We start from the raw sequence: 17,080 nt of genomic DNA, 5'->3' as shown, positions 1-17,080 counted from the left end.
ATTCTCTGTGACAACACTCGTGTGATCCAGCCTCTCTCGTTGACAAAGCTCCCGAAGGAATATCCAGGTTTTGCTCCATGATTTCAGCTGACTTACTATCTAGGCATTTGGTACTCTGGGGCTTTTAAGAAGCTTCTGTGGCAACAGCTGTTACTTTACTTTAGTAATAAAGTTAAAGTAACCTGAACTCAAGCCACATAGAGGAAAAAATTAGAAACATCAAAAATATGTGAAGATGAGAATACAAGAAAACCATGCCTACATAGGAGAGTGAAACGAAACTATCACAGATTCATTTTTACAGATAGATATCCAGAAGGGAAGGAACAGAGGGTATTTCCATTCCATTCAAATGAAGGGCAACTTAGTGAAGAAGCAGCTTCTGATACTTTACATAAAAAGAGTTAAAAAATGCACATGACAAAAGTGTGGCATTTGGGGCTGGCTACTTGTTTCAAAACCTGAAAGGAATCAAAGAATGAGACAAAGAGACAGATTTAATCTTAGGGATCCTAAATCACTCAGTCACCCAACTCAGGGAGAAGGTAATTAACTACCCCATTTCACTGGAGTATAATCTGGTCAGCAGGGCTGGGTCAGATGAGCAAACAGAGCAACCTCATGCTCCAAAAGGGGGAAAGTAAGGGAGGAATGAACTGAGCCATTAGGACCAAGAGCGGGTGAAAGAAAGAATGGCTCCCCTGGTGAGGACAGGAGGGTAGGCAGTCACTGGGCCAACAGGCATCACCAGCTGGGCGTGAGTCACATCTGGCAGAGGCAAAAATGAGATCACAAAACAGCATGGATGGCAGGGTTTCGATTTTAAAGCAGCAAGTAGATTAGAAACGTTGAGGAGTTAAAAATTAATGCAAAACTCTGATGTGAATCAAAACATCATGAAAACCAGCAGAAGCTGATTCTTCCGGAGTTCGGTGGAAGGAGCCAAGAACCGGGAATTAGCCCGCAGAGTATTCCCAAGGCCCGCTGTCTAAATTCCAAAGGAAGGAAAACCCAATGTTCAAAGAACTGTAGGGCGTACAGGGTCGCCAAAGAAAAGTACTGATGACTGAAACAAAGGGTAGGAGGGTGCAGCTTTTACAAATACTAAACCTGAGTTTAAAATATCTGTGTTCCAATATGGACTCCGCCCTTGACTTGCTGGGTTGATGGTGTGTGTGTCTCTGTGCACATGTGCACGCGATTCTCCTGATCTCCCCGGGGCTGGGTGTCTTCCTCAGTAAAATGACGGAAATAAATTATGTCATCTGAGAAGTGGTTTCAAGCTTTATTCTAGGAAGTGAAAAAATTGGGAGAGGAGAATGCAGGCCACTTAGTAAACAAAAGGCCTAGAATGAATGACAACTTTTTTGCTCCAAAGGCTAGAAACCTCGGACACAGGAGGGCCTCTGCCTAGCTGTTAGATGTCACCACTGCCACTCCACCCCCACTCCTTGTGCCTAAACCCTCAGCCGAGAAGGGCACGGCCTGGTCCTGGGACATTCCATCCCATGGATTATTTGATGACGTGTCTCTCTCCTACCCTCCTCCCAGAGTACAATTTTCTAAAAGCAGAGAAAAATCCTTCCCAAGAAAATAAACACTCCCAAACAACTGTCCCATTCTGTTACCTATTTGGATTACATAATTGCTATGAAGTCAAGACTTTCTTATTGACACGCCAGAAAAGACCTCTCAGCTCATAAGCTGAACCGCCTTTTCTCCACTGTCCAAAGCCCTAAAAAACCTCCAAGTCCCTAAAAAGCAGTCCCCAGTGCCCACTGAGATAGAATGAAAAACTCCACCGCCTCAACTCTGCTCAGAATGGAAACTCAGATCAAAATATTTTAAATCTGTGGGGATGTAAGTCCTGTATACTATATTCCTCAACAATAACGACAATAACAAACCCTTACTGATGCCCCAAACTGCCCTTCATAGAAGGAGAACACTGATATTTTTTCTGATTCTGTTGAGAATAATTTAGACAAGTGTACAATCTTAACTCTTCTGTTGGCCAGTCTGTAAAATGGGGTGACCGATAATTGGTAACTGGCATCACTTACCAGCCACCGGGTAAAACAGTTAAACCCCCTCCTGACCCACCCCGACACTAGGAAAAAACCACTAGGCCAAGCTGGCTCCAATCCCACAGAGCACAACGCTAATTAAGATACCTATACTTTTCCCGTTGAGGCACCAGTAAAAAGGCTGAGGGTTCCTCTTACAACTTGCTCTAACTTGTTCGTCTGGATCAATGTAGAAATAGCAGCAAATTGCTCTTCGTAATTCCTCTCCAGGAATAAAAAGGACTAGGATATTCCTGGAATGCCTCCTCACTCACAAATTAGAAGGTATACCTCTTGTAATCACTGTACTGTGCTCAGTGTGAAGATTACATGAGATAATGCATGGAATGTGCTGAGCGAGCATCTGGCACACAATAAACTCAATAAATCAATGATGTTACTAATTGTAAAAACAACAACACACAAACAACAAAACAAAACCAAAAAAACGGGGGGGGGGGACTGTTTCCTGATGCTTATCGACTTACTTGGAATAGGGAAGATCGAAACATAAGACAATAATAGTTCCACAGCACAATCCAGAGATGTTTGTGCTGTCCTCTGGTTTTCTTGTAATCAGTCACTTGATAGTCATTAAGAAGAACTTTCCACAATGCCACGGGTACTCACACCCCACTATACATCCAACTCTCAATAACTGAGAGGTAGCAGAGTGTTTGAAATAATGAGGACAGAAATGCAAAAGACCTTAAAGAAATTCCACAGAGCCCCTTGACACCAATCATGTGGAAGTTTTGCCAGAAAAGCCAAACGTCCCACACCACACAATGGTTCTTGGTGGAAAAAGAGGGTAAATAAAGCACAGCTTCTGAGCATCCTTATGAGAAGGCTACCTCCCCATCAGAGACCAGACCTTAAAAGTCTAGCTCTTCTGTAAATTTTAGGTTACAAATAAATTCTTCCTAAGGCACACCTAGCAATCTTTTGTGTTTGGCTCTGCTGTCTGGACACGCACAGTTATGTTTTCCTTCCAGGCACAAAACCGGTTTTTAAGAGCTTCATGAAAATATTCATATTTTCATGATATGCGATTAGCAGGTTTTACTATAATTTATAACTGAATTTTCTTGTTCACTTGGGGCACACACACGATATACTAGGCTCACCTTCCCAGTGACACACCATAGTATGCAGCTATGCAGGACATTTTGTTTTAAAGGCAGAAAAATGAATAATGTCTGAACTCCAGAAAAGATGGTGCATTTGCAACAGTCGTGAGACCGTGTGGCAAAAAAAAAAAAATGGCCATAAAACTCTTACTTTGTATTTTGTACTGTGCCTATTCAACCTGTAAAAATTTTTGTAGTTTCTAAACCAGGTTTTTCGGAAACACAACGGGCGTTAGTATTATGCCTTTTCAAGTTGTAGAAGACCAGGCCACTTGGCAATTCTTGGAGTTTCTAAACCATGCTTTCCAAAATGCAAAGGGCAAGTGTGACCTGTAACTTTAGAGAAGGGCAAGCAACGTTCTACCTCTGGCTGAATATTTAGTTATTTCACTTGACGTAAGTTTTTATGGCAACCCTCTATTACCATGAAAGTGTATGTCCTCTACGATTCAAAGTAATTAAGTGCAACTTGTGAAAGTCAGGTTTTTTTATTTAATACATTCTAATCAAATAGTAACAGCAGTAAATAAACACTTTGAAAAACAGGCAGGTATCCCCCTATATCTGGAAGAAAATTAAGTCAGAGTATTCTACACGGTAGAAGGGAGACAATTGCTAATGTCCATGGTTAGACCACTTGGAAATTTCTAAAGCCATTTCTGAAAAATCAATGGCAACAGGTTGTGGGACACAGCTACTTCAAAGGGTAAAATGTCTCTATCTACATGGTTTTATTAACAGGGATTGAGTTGCACCTGTATAGCATGACATTCTTGTCTTTAGCCTTAAAGGAAAAGAAGAAGTCTTTTCCATTTGCACCAGTTTGAAATATTTCTGAAATAAGGCTCCCTTGAAATGGATTACTACAGTACTCATTCACATGAGAGAGTTCATACATGTAGTAAAAAGACAAATACAGGATTTCATGGTCACTTTTTTTGGTTGATTTGGTTAATTGCATAAAATGAAGGATAAATACTCACAAGCATATCTGTTTAACAAATCTCCTAAGTACATCAGAATGCAAAATATCAAATGTCCTAAAATAGACTCTGATCACCAGGCATACAAAATTGAAGTTAAGCCTGTGTCAGTTTGGTTCCTTCCACTTCTTCAGCACTCCTAAGTGGAGCTCTTTCTCTACTGCCAGTGCTGGCACCTTCCCCCTAACAGGAACCTCAGAAAGGCAAAGAGTTCTGATAAAGTGTTCCTTCAGCCTTTACTTGGGACGTTTTATTTTTAACTTAAAAGGATAAACTGGTCTTGGTCAGCCTTAGGAAGGGAAGCATCACTCAGGTGAAAATATTTGGGGGAACTTTAAATACCTAGCTACCCCTCCACACGTTTAAATTAGATTGACTTCAGCTGTTCTTAGAATTCCGCGTAGTTATCCAGAGCCGTCACTCAAGTTATGGTTCTCTTTTACATAGCTGCATTCGGAGATACTCTATAGGAGGCATGTTTAGAAAAAGAGAAACACTTATACCTGGAATTTATATTCTTCCAAGTAATCTTTTAGTCTTGTTGGTAAAGGCAGTCCCCAGATGGTACCGGTACATTTGTTAATGGTGAGTCTACAGAGATGCTGCAGAGGTGGTGCTGATGTGTAGAGCGGTTTGGTCAGATAAAGGTGAACAGTGCCGTTCCGGGGGGCTTCTGGGCCCGTCCGCTTATCCTTGCACATCTGAACATAGTAGTCGATCAGATGAACCACACTGTCAAATTGTTTAAGCTTGGACTTGACACATATGATAGAGTCCAATCTAAATTTCCCATCTTGGTATTCGATGCGAAGATTAGTTGGTCCAGCTGATGTTTTAACAGATATTGTTAGTAGGTAGTCTGAATGCGAACTATCTCTAATCAAGAAAGTTCCTTCTGGTGCCTCTTTTAATTTCTCTTTGGCTTCATTAACAGTCATACTTCCCCAGTACCAACCTGGGGTTTTTGTTCAAAAGAAAAAGAAAAGAGAGTAAAATAGTTATTATAGAGAATTTTTTAAATAGGGTAAATACTTGGCAACAATTTTTCTAGCTCTAAAAAGAAGTTTGTGAAAGTTTACCAGAGGCTACCATAAATACTTTCTATAGAAATTTGATGAAAACATAGGTCCATTTTATTTTCTGAACAAACTGCAGGCCAGTTTTCTTTTTTAAAAAGTAACTTTCTGTAGCTGTTCTTTAAACTCTCTTAAGACTTTCTCCTAAAAAAACAAAAGAATGTTTGCAATATGACACACTGGCTGACCAGGCATGATGCTTCTCCACTAGTCAAGTGAAATCAAAGATTTAATGTAAATTAAGTCAGAAGTTAGAAATAAAAGCCATGCCCTTAAAAAAGTGGAAAACCCAACTCCAGTTAATTCCAACAAGATAAAAAGAAGCAACTTTTGGGATGGCTGGGGTCCACTCCCACCCTCCCCAAATCTGTTAGCGGCTGCATCCATATATCTCTTTTCAAAGTCCGGGAAAGCACCGCTATTTACTTGTTTTAAGAGTGCAGTTCTAGTATGATACAATAGCTTCTGTTCGCTGCTTTGATTACAACTACCTTATCAGCCACTGAGAAATGAGAGAAAGCCCAATTGATAATTAGTACTTCCAGTTTACAGTCTTCCATAAACTCTTTTGGACTTTGCCCTAATTCAAATCCAGTCACAACCGTCGGTCTCCCCAGCATTCTCGAGTCTACCTGCCAGTTCCATCTCCCATCCCGTTTTCAAAAGCGACTTAGCGACATCTTACAGTTTAAAAGTTTGAACAATGCTCCCCCCCTCCAAAAAAAAACTTGCTCGGGTACCTGCGGTCTGCCGGTTCCTCCCGCTGAGGGAAAGCCCGTGGCCTGCACGGAAAGACCGGAACCGCAAGTGAAGGAACTTTTCCTTCTCCCTACTGCTACCAAAACTTCAACTTTGCCCCACACGTAAGCTTTGAGGATCCTGATTTTGAAAGCCTGCAGGTTTGCCAGAATCTTTTTTTCCATCTTTTCTTCTTTCAGATGCCGAGAGACGACAGCCAGCCGCGCAAAGCGCAAGACTGCGCTCGAAACAAGCGAGGCCAAGCTCGGCTGGGGCTTCGCAGCCCGCCCTTCTCCCGGCTTTGCGGCAGTCCTGAGCGGCAATCTGTCGGTCCCCGAACTTGGCCGCCAAGATTCCAGGCTGCAGCGGCTGCCCGGCCCGGGAGCCAGATGCAGCTGAAGCTGCGGGCAGCGCAGCGCCCACTCGCCGCCCTCTCACCCCGCGGACAGGAAAGACGCCGGGCACTTTCTCCGGCTAAGGTCCGAGCCCGAGTGCCGACCCCCAAACGGCCGCGGAAAATAGCAAAAATTCCAGCGCCCTAAGAGTCCTTCTAGCGCTCTAACCTCCCCTAGGCCTCTGAGTCCCTCGAGAACCACTTTTCTTTCGCATTCCAAGGATCCAAGTCCGTAGGGGCATTCTCCCCGCGGTTCCCTGAGCTGGGGCGCGGACGGTAGCGATTGCTTCCCAGCCTCGCTAGCACAACCGCATCCTTGTCTTTGGGGAGGCGCCCCCTTCTCGCACGCATTGCGGCCGGTCCGCTCCCTACCTGTGTCACTAAGTTCCCGCAGGGCCTTCGCCAGACGCGCCGCCTCCGGGGACGGCTCCTCCGCCGACCCCGAGGTCCCCCAATGGCTCTGCGTCCCTTCCGCGCCATTCCCGGAGGGCTCGAGGCACCGCAGGGTCATGGGAGAAGGGTCACCGCGGCAAAGACAGGTGGCCGCCCGAGCTGGGGTCAGAGAGGGGCACGCGTCCTTCTTAGAAGTCAGTGGGGACCCCAAAACGAGTCCCTGAGGGGTCCGCGAAATGGAAATGGAGGGGGAGGTAATGGGGAGCCGCTGGTTCTTCCTCCCCGGGTCCCGGTGCACGGATGGCAAAATCCCCCGCAGGCGCGGTCACGCACAGTTTGCCTGCAAAGAGAAAGTGGAGGGTTGGGTCAGTCGGAACTGGACCCCTGCGGCCGGGGCGTGGGTGGAGGGACAGAGACGTGGAAAATCCCGGGAATCCTCCGCGTCTGCGCTCCTGCACCATTTAACCCCGAGCATCCAGTTACTGCCCTGGCCCGTTCTAGAGAAAGAAGGATAAAGAGAGATCAGGGATCCAAGACGCAAGAGTTGGGGCGGGGGACAGGATGAGGGTGGCGAACCGGCTTCTTTCCCGCCCAGGTCTGCTGGCTGAAATCGCAGACTAGGAGATGAGAAGAGCAAAGAGTCACCTGCGGGTACGGTGGTAAACAGGCCTCAGTCAAGGACAAGAAGAAAAATGTAAAAAGGAAAGAACAGGAGAGGTCCCCACTTGGCATTCCTATCTCACACTCCGCACAGCCCGGGGAGCCCCAGGAGGAAGCAACCCGCACAAGCCTAGTTCCCGACCCTACAGCGCCGCGGGGCTTCCCGGGCAGAGCCGGCAGCCCGGGACGCGGAGGTGCGGGAGCTGCCGCAGCCCTGCAGGAGAGGCTGCCTCGCTCCCCTCCCCCCGCTTCCCGGAGCTCGCTTGGGGCAGGGGTTGGGGGCGCCGTGGCGGCCGCTCCCGAGGCCGGGCGGCTGAGGCTGCTGTTGCCGCCGCGAGCGCTGTCGAGGAATCTGCCCGAGCGCGCAGCCCGCGCGGGGGCTCCGAGCCCTGACCCGAGCAGGGGGCCGAGCAGGCGGCAGAGAGCGCTGCGGGACGTGCTAGACAACCAACGCTGAGCCCTTACCTCGGCCTCGGCCGCCGCTGCCGCCTCCGCACCAGGCAGCCTCCCCAGCAGGCATGGGGCGGGGGAGCCGGGAGGGGCCCGGGAGGAGGGGTGTCTGCCCGAGTTTCCCCTGTTGACTTTTAATTTGGGAACGAGATGCCTGGGGATGTGACGAGCCCTGGGCTTAGCGGCGGGGGCGGCCGGAGTTCTCTGCACAGAGGGCAAACGTGAACCCCGGGGACCATCGCCTCGATTCGCCGGGCTCTAACACCCCCTCCGGGCTCGGACACCCCCGACCCGGGGCAGCTGCTGGGCTCCCTCCGGCTGCAACCAAGGAGATGAGAAGGAGAGAGGGAGGGAGGAAAGAGGGCGGGAGGCAGGCGGGTGGGGAGGAGCGGGAGATCAGCTTATTAGGAGGATTATTAATCTGGATGGCAGTTTAGGGGAGGAAAAACAAAAACAAAAACTCTAGAGACTTCCAGACGCCGGGAAAGAACCGGAGAAAGCAGGCAGTAGCTCCCAGCCTCGGGGCAGAGCCGCAGCTCGGGCTCTCTAGCCCAGAGGCTCCAAACTGCGGAAGCCAAGGCTGCCCCGCGCTCTCGGCCGCGCCCCAGTGCCCTCCCCAGCCCTCCTAGGGGCGGAGCCTTTGGGCTCCCCGGCCCGATACCTGCCGCGGGCCCCTGCCCGAGCTCCTCCGGCGCCCCAGCTGTAGGCGACGGGGATCCTGAGGCTGTGCGCCCGGGACCCCGGCGCGCACTGTCCGCGGCCCGCGCAGTGCCAGTGGCGGCGGGCGAGAAGGCTCATGCTTCAAGGGAAGCCCAAGGCCCGCGAGCCGCGGCGGCGGCGAGACTAGACAAGAGTTAAATGTCTGTCCCCGGAGCGCTGTGTGCGCGCGACTTCCCAGACTTACGCGCCTCCCTCGCTCCCCGCCTCTCTCCCTAGTCCGCGCTCCCCGCGCGCCCCGCCCCGCGGCTGCGGAGGCCGCTTTCCAGGAACTTTCCAGGAATCCACCTCACGTGACCGCGGCCCCCGCTACTGCTTTAAAGAGACTCCGGTGCTAATGCGCAGGCTTCAGGGGAGACGGGCTCAGAGCGTTCGGGTGCCGGCCAGGGCGGGGTGGATGCCTGGGAATCCGCCCTCCTCTGACCCCACGCCCCGGAGTTCTCGGAGACGCGCAGGAGAAGCACCAGGCTATCACCGTCCCGGTTTCGGCGGCTGGAGCTTGCGCCCAACCCATGCAAGCTGTGCGCCGGAGTCGAGCGGTTAGCAGACGTTCTCGCCCCTCGGCCCGCCGCGGCTGGTTGTCTTTTCCATCCCCTCTGCGCCTTCTCCAGGCGACTTTCCAGGCCGCACATTTTGGGGGTGGTGGTGGCTGGAGAGACTAGAGGTCCTCGGAAACGGCCCCTCCCGTTCTAAGACACATTAATGGAGTGGGAGAGCTCCCTCTTCAGCACTCCCGCGCCCACGCCCGAGACCCGGAGGGAGCGGGCTGATGGCGGTCCTCTCGGGTCCGGTCCTAGAAGGCTGCCAGCGGGCGGAGAGCGGCGCCCGGCCGCTCTGTCTCCTCCCCGTGGCGGTCTTGCTCGCCGTCTCCCGCACCGGCCCAGCCCAGCTCCTCCGTCCCTTCCTCCTCCTCGCCGCTCCGCTGTCTCCTTCCGGCCACCTGGCGGCTCTCCGGCTCACCTGCGCCGATCGCGGAGGGGACGCCCAGACCCGCGCGCCCTGGTGGTCCTGGCCGGCCCGCCTCGGTGTCCGCAGGCCGAGAGCGCTCGACTCTGTGATTTCCCGCAGAGCTTGCACCCGGGGCCCGGGAATGCGGAAAGATCCCGGCTCTTCTTCTCTGCCCAGGGACCCTCACCTCCTCCCACCTGGTTGAAGGCCACCTGGCCTCAGTTGAAACTCATCTCCTTCCCTGCACGTCCGCCCCCGAAATGTGACCTACTTTAAATGTGACCTACTTTTTAAAAACCATTAACACTCATGGGAAAACCGGATCCAAAATTTCGATAACCATTTTTCTTTGAAATACTATTCTATTGCATCACTATTCAAAAGCTTGAAAGGTCAATGGCCACTTTTAGTTGAAGCGTTGGCTATAGGGAAGTTGGGCGAGGAAAGGGGAGGGGGCGTAGGGGAAGGCGCGGCTCACAAACCTTGCCTGGTGCACCCCCCTGCTGGCTCTTCGAGGAAGCATAAACCAGCTCCTACCTTCAGGCCGGGAGTCCTGGACAAACGGTTTTTCTCAATAATTTTCCTGCTTTTGAGTAAATAATTATGCAAATGATAGGCAGATTAGCTGGAGAGGAAGGGGGGGTTGCATTTCCCAGCTAACAAAGGATTTTGTCGACGATGGAGTCGCGTGCACTGAATCATGTTTTGTTTCTTAGAGTCTGATCTGGAGGGCAGAGCTAACTGAATCCTAGTTAAAACCCTCTATAATGGAGATGAATAATTTTGCACAAGTCGCTTATCGTCCTTGGACCCTAGACCTTTTCTATAAAATTAAGGGACTGGACTCTGGTTCTGGGTGAGGGACTGGTATGAATGAAAAAATAAGATTCCATGTGGAGTTTGTGTCTAGTCTGAGGCCCAGAACCTTTAGGAGCCACTACATCTACTAGGGTTCATTATGCTCTGAATGATTCCATTTGACCTCTCCTTCCTTGGTAGAGCATCCCAGAGGAAGGGTGTACTCACTTTTCTGTAGTTTAAAGATATTTTTAAAATTTTACAAAGATAAAATAATTTCTATTTAATTGTCAGTTGAAATGGATCTGCCAGCAGCACTTCTTAACGTGCTTTCCTGTTGCCTCCTAAGGACCTTTGCACACACCCTCCCCACTTCCTGGAATGCCCCTCCCCAGACTGGGTGCATGGCAGACTCTCCTCACTCAGGGCCCGGCTCAAAGTCACGTCCACAGAGAGTCACCGTCCACAAAGATTGCAGTAAACACAATGCCAGCTGTAGGGGCACCAAGCTTTGTACCAAAGTAGGATTTTTAACTTTTGTTTCTGAAAGGTCTCAGCAATGCCCGGCATTTTATTGGCCCCAGGAAGCAAATATGGGAGCCACTTAGGAAAATATTTATGAGATCATGTTAAGTGAAAAAAAGTACAATATGAAATTGTATCCATGCTATGATTTTGACATTATAAAAGTATGTATACAGGTGGGCAAAAACAGAACGTGAAGAAATAAAAGCAGCTGTTTTTAGGGTGGCAGGATGTGGGTGCATTTTTCAATTTGACTTTCCTTAATACTATTCTAGTATTTCTGATACAGCCATCAGTTTCCCAAAATTGCATGCAGGTGTCTTCACTTACTCTCAGGGGGTAGAGTGTAGTTTGTAGAGCTGATGGACTGCCCTCCTGAACCCCAGACCTGCCACCCGGCATTACCCTTTGAATGTCTAATCGGTATCTCCCATTTAATAGGTTCCAAAATGGGGCCTGGATAACCCTTCCCCCCCCCACCCTTAAAAATAAAATAAAAACAAAGCTATCCCTCCTGCACCGTTCCCCATCTCTGAAAATGTCAATTCCAGTCTTCAGTTGCTCAGGCCAGCCAACAGCCTTAGAGCCATCTTTGACTGCTCTTTTTCACACACCCCACATCTCACCTGTCAGCTAACCCTCTGACTCTGATTTCACAGTAAACCCAGAATGGAAGCACTTGCCGCATCTCCACTGCACACTAGTCCAGGCCACCTCCATTTCTACCCAGCTTACTGCTGCAGCCTCCCTCTTGGCCTCCTTGCTCCCCAATAGGCTATTTCTGACAGAGCAGTGAGAGAGATCCTGTTTAAACTAAGTCCTTTCACGTCCCTCCTCTGCTCTAACCCAAGTGGCTGCATTGCACCAGAGTAAAAGACAAAACACTAACAGCCACTTGCAAGACCCTAGAAGATCTGGTACCTCTGATCTCATCCCCTCCTGTTCTGTTCCTTGATCACAGTGCTCACGTCACAGTGGACTTCTTGCTATTGGTAGAGCATGCTGCCCTTGCTCCTTCCTCAGGGCCTTTGTCTTTGCTGTTTCCTCTACCTATCATGCTCTTCCTCCAGATAATCTGCATGGTTCACTCCCTCACTTCCTCAGATCTTTATTCAGTGTCACCTTCTTAGTGAGACTTGACTATTCAGAATCCACCCCTCACCCCCACTTCTCTTTCCTCCATGCCATAGTTTTTTCCCTTACACTGATCACTATCTAACCTAGTTTATGTTTTATCCATTGGTCCAGTTTCCTATCTTTCTCCCCCACAAGAATGCAAGTTTCATGAGGACATATATCTGTATTTGTATCTACATTGTTTACAGCTATATATCTCAGCACCTTGAATAGTTCCCAACATGTAGTAGGCACTCCACATGACTGTAGAATGAATGAATTGATGCTCCATCAGAATGGCTTTGAAGTTAAACTGCCCAGGCATGAATCCTCACTCTGCCACTGCGGGCTGCACATATAATCTTTGGCAAATTATTTAGCCTCTTATGGAGATAATAATTAAACATATAGAGCTATTGTGAGAATTACATGAGATAATCTATAAAAAGTGCTTTGGCACTTAGCAAATAATAAAGATTAGCTATTATTTCAACTCTCATTCTTTTACTCTCAGTGAGTTTGGATTTTTCTCCCTAGGGGTAAGATTATCTTATTTTTGCCTATATGAAACCCAACAGTCACTCTCTGGTCACTGCCCAAGAACTTCCCGTTAGTTGATTCCCTGGAGTTCACCTTCAGCTTTAAATGTATAGGGTAAAATAGTGATTCTGTTTGTTCCTAGATTTTCAGGAGTACATCTGTTCTGTTCAGCAGGGCAGGTGCATGGCTGCAGTGGTGAACTTTCATTCTACTTGGGGAGGGAAGGGAGAGTGATTTTCACAAAGCTGGAGAGCGTCTTCTGTTGCCCACATGGAGGAATCGCCAAGGCTTGAAAATCTCTACGTACCAAACCCGAACTGCACCTTCTTGGTTTTGCAATGCAGATGTTCTGATACTGGAATTGATGAGCAATCTGCACTGAGCTTCTGCTGAGTTGCAGAGAGAGCTTTTTGGGTTTTGTTTGGGGGCCGAGGGAATGACCGTTGGCTGTTGTGTCTGAAGTGCCTGTGGGTAGAAGGTACCCTTTTAAGTGGCCACCATCCCTTCCTTTTAGAGTTTGCCATTTCACTACCACCACCACACACACACACATACACATACACACACACACACACCCTCACACTCAGCACCTTCAAAGCTCCTTGTGATTCTGGAACCCACTCTTCTGGAGAGCATATGACCTAGGCTAGCCAATAGGAGTACCCCATGCCCCTGGACACAGGGGTTTTGTCCAGTATCACAGCCCAAGCAGATTATTTTTTTTTAGGACTTGATGTAAGTGCCTCCCCTTCTGCGATGATGAGCAGTAATGACCATGCAAGCCAACTTTTCCACCACTTGGAGAGGGTCTGTCAAAGAACAAAGGCAACAGAGAAGAAAGCAGAGCTCAGGTTTGAGTGAGAGGGAGAGATTCCTGAGCACTTGAATCCAACATGCCCGAAGCTGCACTGCCCTTCGGCTTCTCAGATACAGGAATGAAAGAGTTTATTTTTTCCCCACAGGGTTTGATTTGGGTTTCTGTAACTTGTAATCAAAGATACTCTCATGGGGTGTAGTGGGTTGGGTGTGGAGGGATGTATGGGAGGGAGTGGAGTGGAGAATTGAGAAGACAAAGAAGAGAGCTACCTTTCACAGTAATGAGCGTCTCTTAAACTTCATCTGGTGCTTCTCAGTACCAATTCCCTTTACAATGTCCTGCTTGCTCCACCCCTATAGTGGAGGACACTCACTGGGGGACAGAGGAAGCGGAGCAGATCCTGCTGGCTTCTGTGCTCTGGGTCAGGGATGGGGGGAGGGAGAAACCAGGCAGATGGCCGTCCCCTAGACTTCTGAGACCCTGGGACATGGTTGATGGCTGTGTCCTTGGTCTTTCTACCCACAGAAGTGGAAGGGAATCATGTTCTAGGACAGTTGTTGTCAATGTTAAGTCACAGATCTCTCAGAAATTCTGGTAAAATCTATAGATCAGAGTTCAACAAACCACCTGCATATGGGCCATATTTGACCCTGAGTGTTATGGGTGGTCTACCAGGGTTCTAAAAAAAAAAAATGTGAACCAAATAAAAACTCTGGAGATTTCAACTCCAAAGAGACCCAGATTTTTGCTTTCTCTTAACCAGTCCTAAGATCTGTCCACACTGGGTCCCATTCCCTCAAGGCAGTGAGCAGCAGAAGCAGAGTAGTGGCTGCCGCCTTTGGAAGGTACGTACCCTCCCATTCTCCACAACCCTCAGCATCCTCTATGGATCCCCAGCACTGAACAGTACTCGCCATTGGTCATCACCCTTACATTGTTGGTTTTCTTATGGTGAAGAAGTATTTCTCTGGCCCTAAGTCTCTACCAGAGTGAGGAAATTAAAAATAGAACCAAAAGATTGAATATTTCAAGACAAATGGGAGAGAGCTTATTTCCCTGTGGAAGTGAAGAATATTCCTCTGTTTAATAGGCAAACAAAGTGTGGCTGGGTTCTCACATTGGCCTATTTCATTCTTCTATATTCCTACCTGGTCCTGCAGGCATTTGCAGACAGGTTCCATCTAAGACTTTATCTGCAGAAAATGTTCAGGAGGGAGGCACAGATTGGGGAGGGGGTTAATTGACCATATGAAGCCTGACTGTGAGCCCCCAGGGGCCTGTTGACCTCAGGTGAGAACCCTCGTCCTAGGCGGTGGATAGTCTTCAATAGAGCACTCCTGAGAGATAAAGGTCTGGTTTCAGCACTGTACGGGGTGCTCTTGATTGGAATTGGTCTATATAGTCAGAGGATCACCAATCATAACACTCTGGTGCTGGAAAGGACAGTTTCACTAGTGCAGAAGAATTCTCTTCAGCTCCTTTCTCCTTCCCCACGCTGTTCTAAACTTCTGGTCACCTTGTTTCTCAAACACACCAAGCCTGCCTCAGGATCTTTGTACTTATTCTCTCTGAAATACTCTTTCTCCAATATTCTCATGGCATCGCTCCCTCACTTTGTTCAGGTCTTTGCTCAGAGAGACCTTCCTTTTTTTTTTATCAGTGATTATTTCTTTCCCCTGCTTTATTTTCCATCCCAGCATTTATCACTACCTGACGTTATCAGTAGTTTTCACTTGATATTTGTTTAATGTTTCTCTCCCACTGGAAATATAAGAGGAACTTTGTTTTATTCACTACTGTATGTCCAATGCCTGAAATAGCTCCTGGTCCATAGTAGATGCCCAATATAAAGTTGCTGAATGAATCAATTAAACAAATGCATCTACAAGTAGGGAAATTGAAACACTTTCACTATCTCCTTTCTGGACTGGCTCCCTTTAATTTTTTCATCTTCCCTTGCTTACATGTGCTTCTCAGCTTAGTCTTTGGCTTAGCCTACAGACTCTGATCTGCTACCAAGAAGAGCTTGGGCTTTCCTGGAGTTTCTCTTTAATTTCCATGAGCCTGACTTCACATCTATAGTACCTAGTAGCTAGTATGTGAGAGACTCAGCCACTCAACAAATGTTCATGAGGGCTTAAAATGTTCTAGGCCTTGTGCACAAATGTAACTCAGCCCTCTCTTAGTGAGAGACATCACCAGGAAATCATTTTAGCAAAGAGTGAAAAGTTGTGGAGGAATTAAGAGTGGTTTTGCAAACAGCTGGGGAGCACCAGTTCAACCACCTTGGGAAGTCCAGAAAGGCTTCCTGGAAGAAGGGACCTTAATCAAGACCCTTAACTTCTTTGGATTCTTGTTTTCTCATGGAAAATCTGGATTTGATGAGCTGTTATGTTTTCTTCTCATTCAAATCACCTTCCAAGCTCTGTTCCACAACCTCCCAAAGAGCAATTGATGGTGTTATTAGACCTAAGCTGGGGCAGCTTCTAGGTATGTTTGATTTTCCAGAGGAGTTCACAAAGGTCAAGGCCTGGTATGATGATGTGGTAAGCAGAACAGGCAGAAGAAATACCTATTAGTAAATAACAAACACCACTCCTGGCTTAGTCATGGAATTCTGAGAAGTAGCAGCACCCAGTGAACCAACCTGGAGATTGGCAATCATGGGTGAGACTAATTTTAACCAAAGGCATGTTACAACCAGAGCTACAAAAGGCAAGCTCTAAACCATACAAGCAGTAGCCACCTCCTCAAGCCACAGGACAACCTCCATATACATCCCACGTGAAAAGCCCAGCTGATCACACATACAGGCCTTTTCTGCTTCCTAGGCACATTAAATTATAATGATCATGCCCTGCCATAAAGGAAAGCAATATAACATCATCAGTTTGCCTTTATATGATGGCTTTACTCTTTTTTCACCAATATATTATAGCATATATCTGACTTTACTCTTATGAAAACCCTTTGACGGTGGTAGGAAAACAAATATCTACTTTACCTGTAAGTAAATTAAACCAAAGTAGATTAAGTAGGTTATTCTGTACTTGTAACCAAACTGTCCTTGGGAAAACAGTATGGGGTTTAGTATGAACAAAGAAAACATTTTAAATGGAAAAGTAACTTGTAGGGTAAGTTGCTTTTAAAATAGGTCATTCAAATCACTGAGTGCTATTCCAACAAATATGGCTGTTACATTTTCAAAGGTTATTTACAATATTTAAACATAGGCTAGGGATAAGGAATTGAGGGGACAGTTGGGTTCTTTCTGTTTTGTTTTAAAATACTCCCAATCAGTAAATTATTACATTTCAGTATGTGCCATTAACTCCAAAATAAACACTAAGGAAAAGTCTTATTTCTTATAAAATGCCAAAAAAAACAAAAACAAAAACAAAAAACCTGTTTAGAAATAACTCTGCACACATCACGTTGTAAGTCCTGCTATTTTTCCCTTTGGTTTTTCCAGTGCTTGCTGGGAAGGAGATTTTTATTGCAACTTCCCTTGTTTTCTCCTGTTTTTAAAGCCAATACTTGAAAGAGATAAATTTGTCTGACAAAGTCATCAGGCAAATCCTTCCCTTTCATGACATAAAAATTTTTAGCCAAAGTCTACAATGCCTTCTACTCTGCCACAACCACCAAACTTCCCCTGCCACGTGTTCACTGTCAACCAGATTCATTTTATTGTGATCTGTTTATTGCAGCCATTAAATGAACAAAAAT

General features: G+C 47.4%; 1 protein-coding gene across 9 annotated transcripts in view; it reads right to left on the bottom strand.

Moving 5' to 3' along the window:
- Nucleotides 1-3,668: 3,668 nt before the first annotated feature.
- SOCS2 (suppressor of cytokine signaling 2) overlaps nt 3,669-17,080 on the bottom strand; it is a 59,671-nt gene continuing 46,259 nt past the window's right edge. For 3 of the 9 annotated variants that reach the window (XM_036865889.1, XM_036865888.1, XM_036865895.1), the window contains 2 exons: nt 6,760-7,120; nt 3,669-5,134 (listed from right to left, as the gene is read on the bottom strand). In XM_036865889.1, coding sequence (XP_036721784.1) covers nt 4,677-5,134; nt 6,760-6,898 — 597 coding nt within the window. In that variant the 5' untranslated portion in view covers nt 6,899-7,120 and the 3' untranslated portion in view covers nt 3,669-4,676. The other 6 variants (XM_036865891.1, XM_036865892.1, XM_036865894.1 and 3 more) reach the window with 6 other exon arrangements.

This window comes from Balaenoptera musculus, chromosome 10, assembly GCF_009873245.2.
Source record: "Balaenoptera musculus isolate JJ_BM4_2016_0621 chromosome 10, mBalMus1.pri.v3, whole genome shotgun sequence".
Classification (NCBI taxonomy): Eukaryota; Metazoa; Chordata; class Mammalia; order Artiodactyla; family Balaenopteridae; genus Balaenoptera; species Balaenoptera musculus.
Note: the sequence above shows the minus strand (reverse complement) of the source record. Positions and strands in the feature narration are given on the sequence as shown.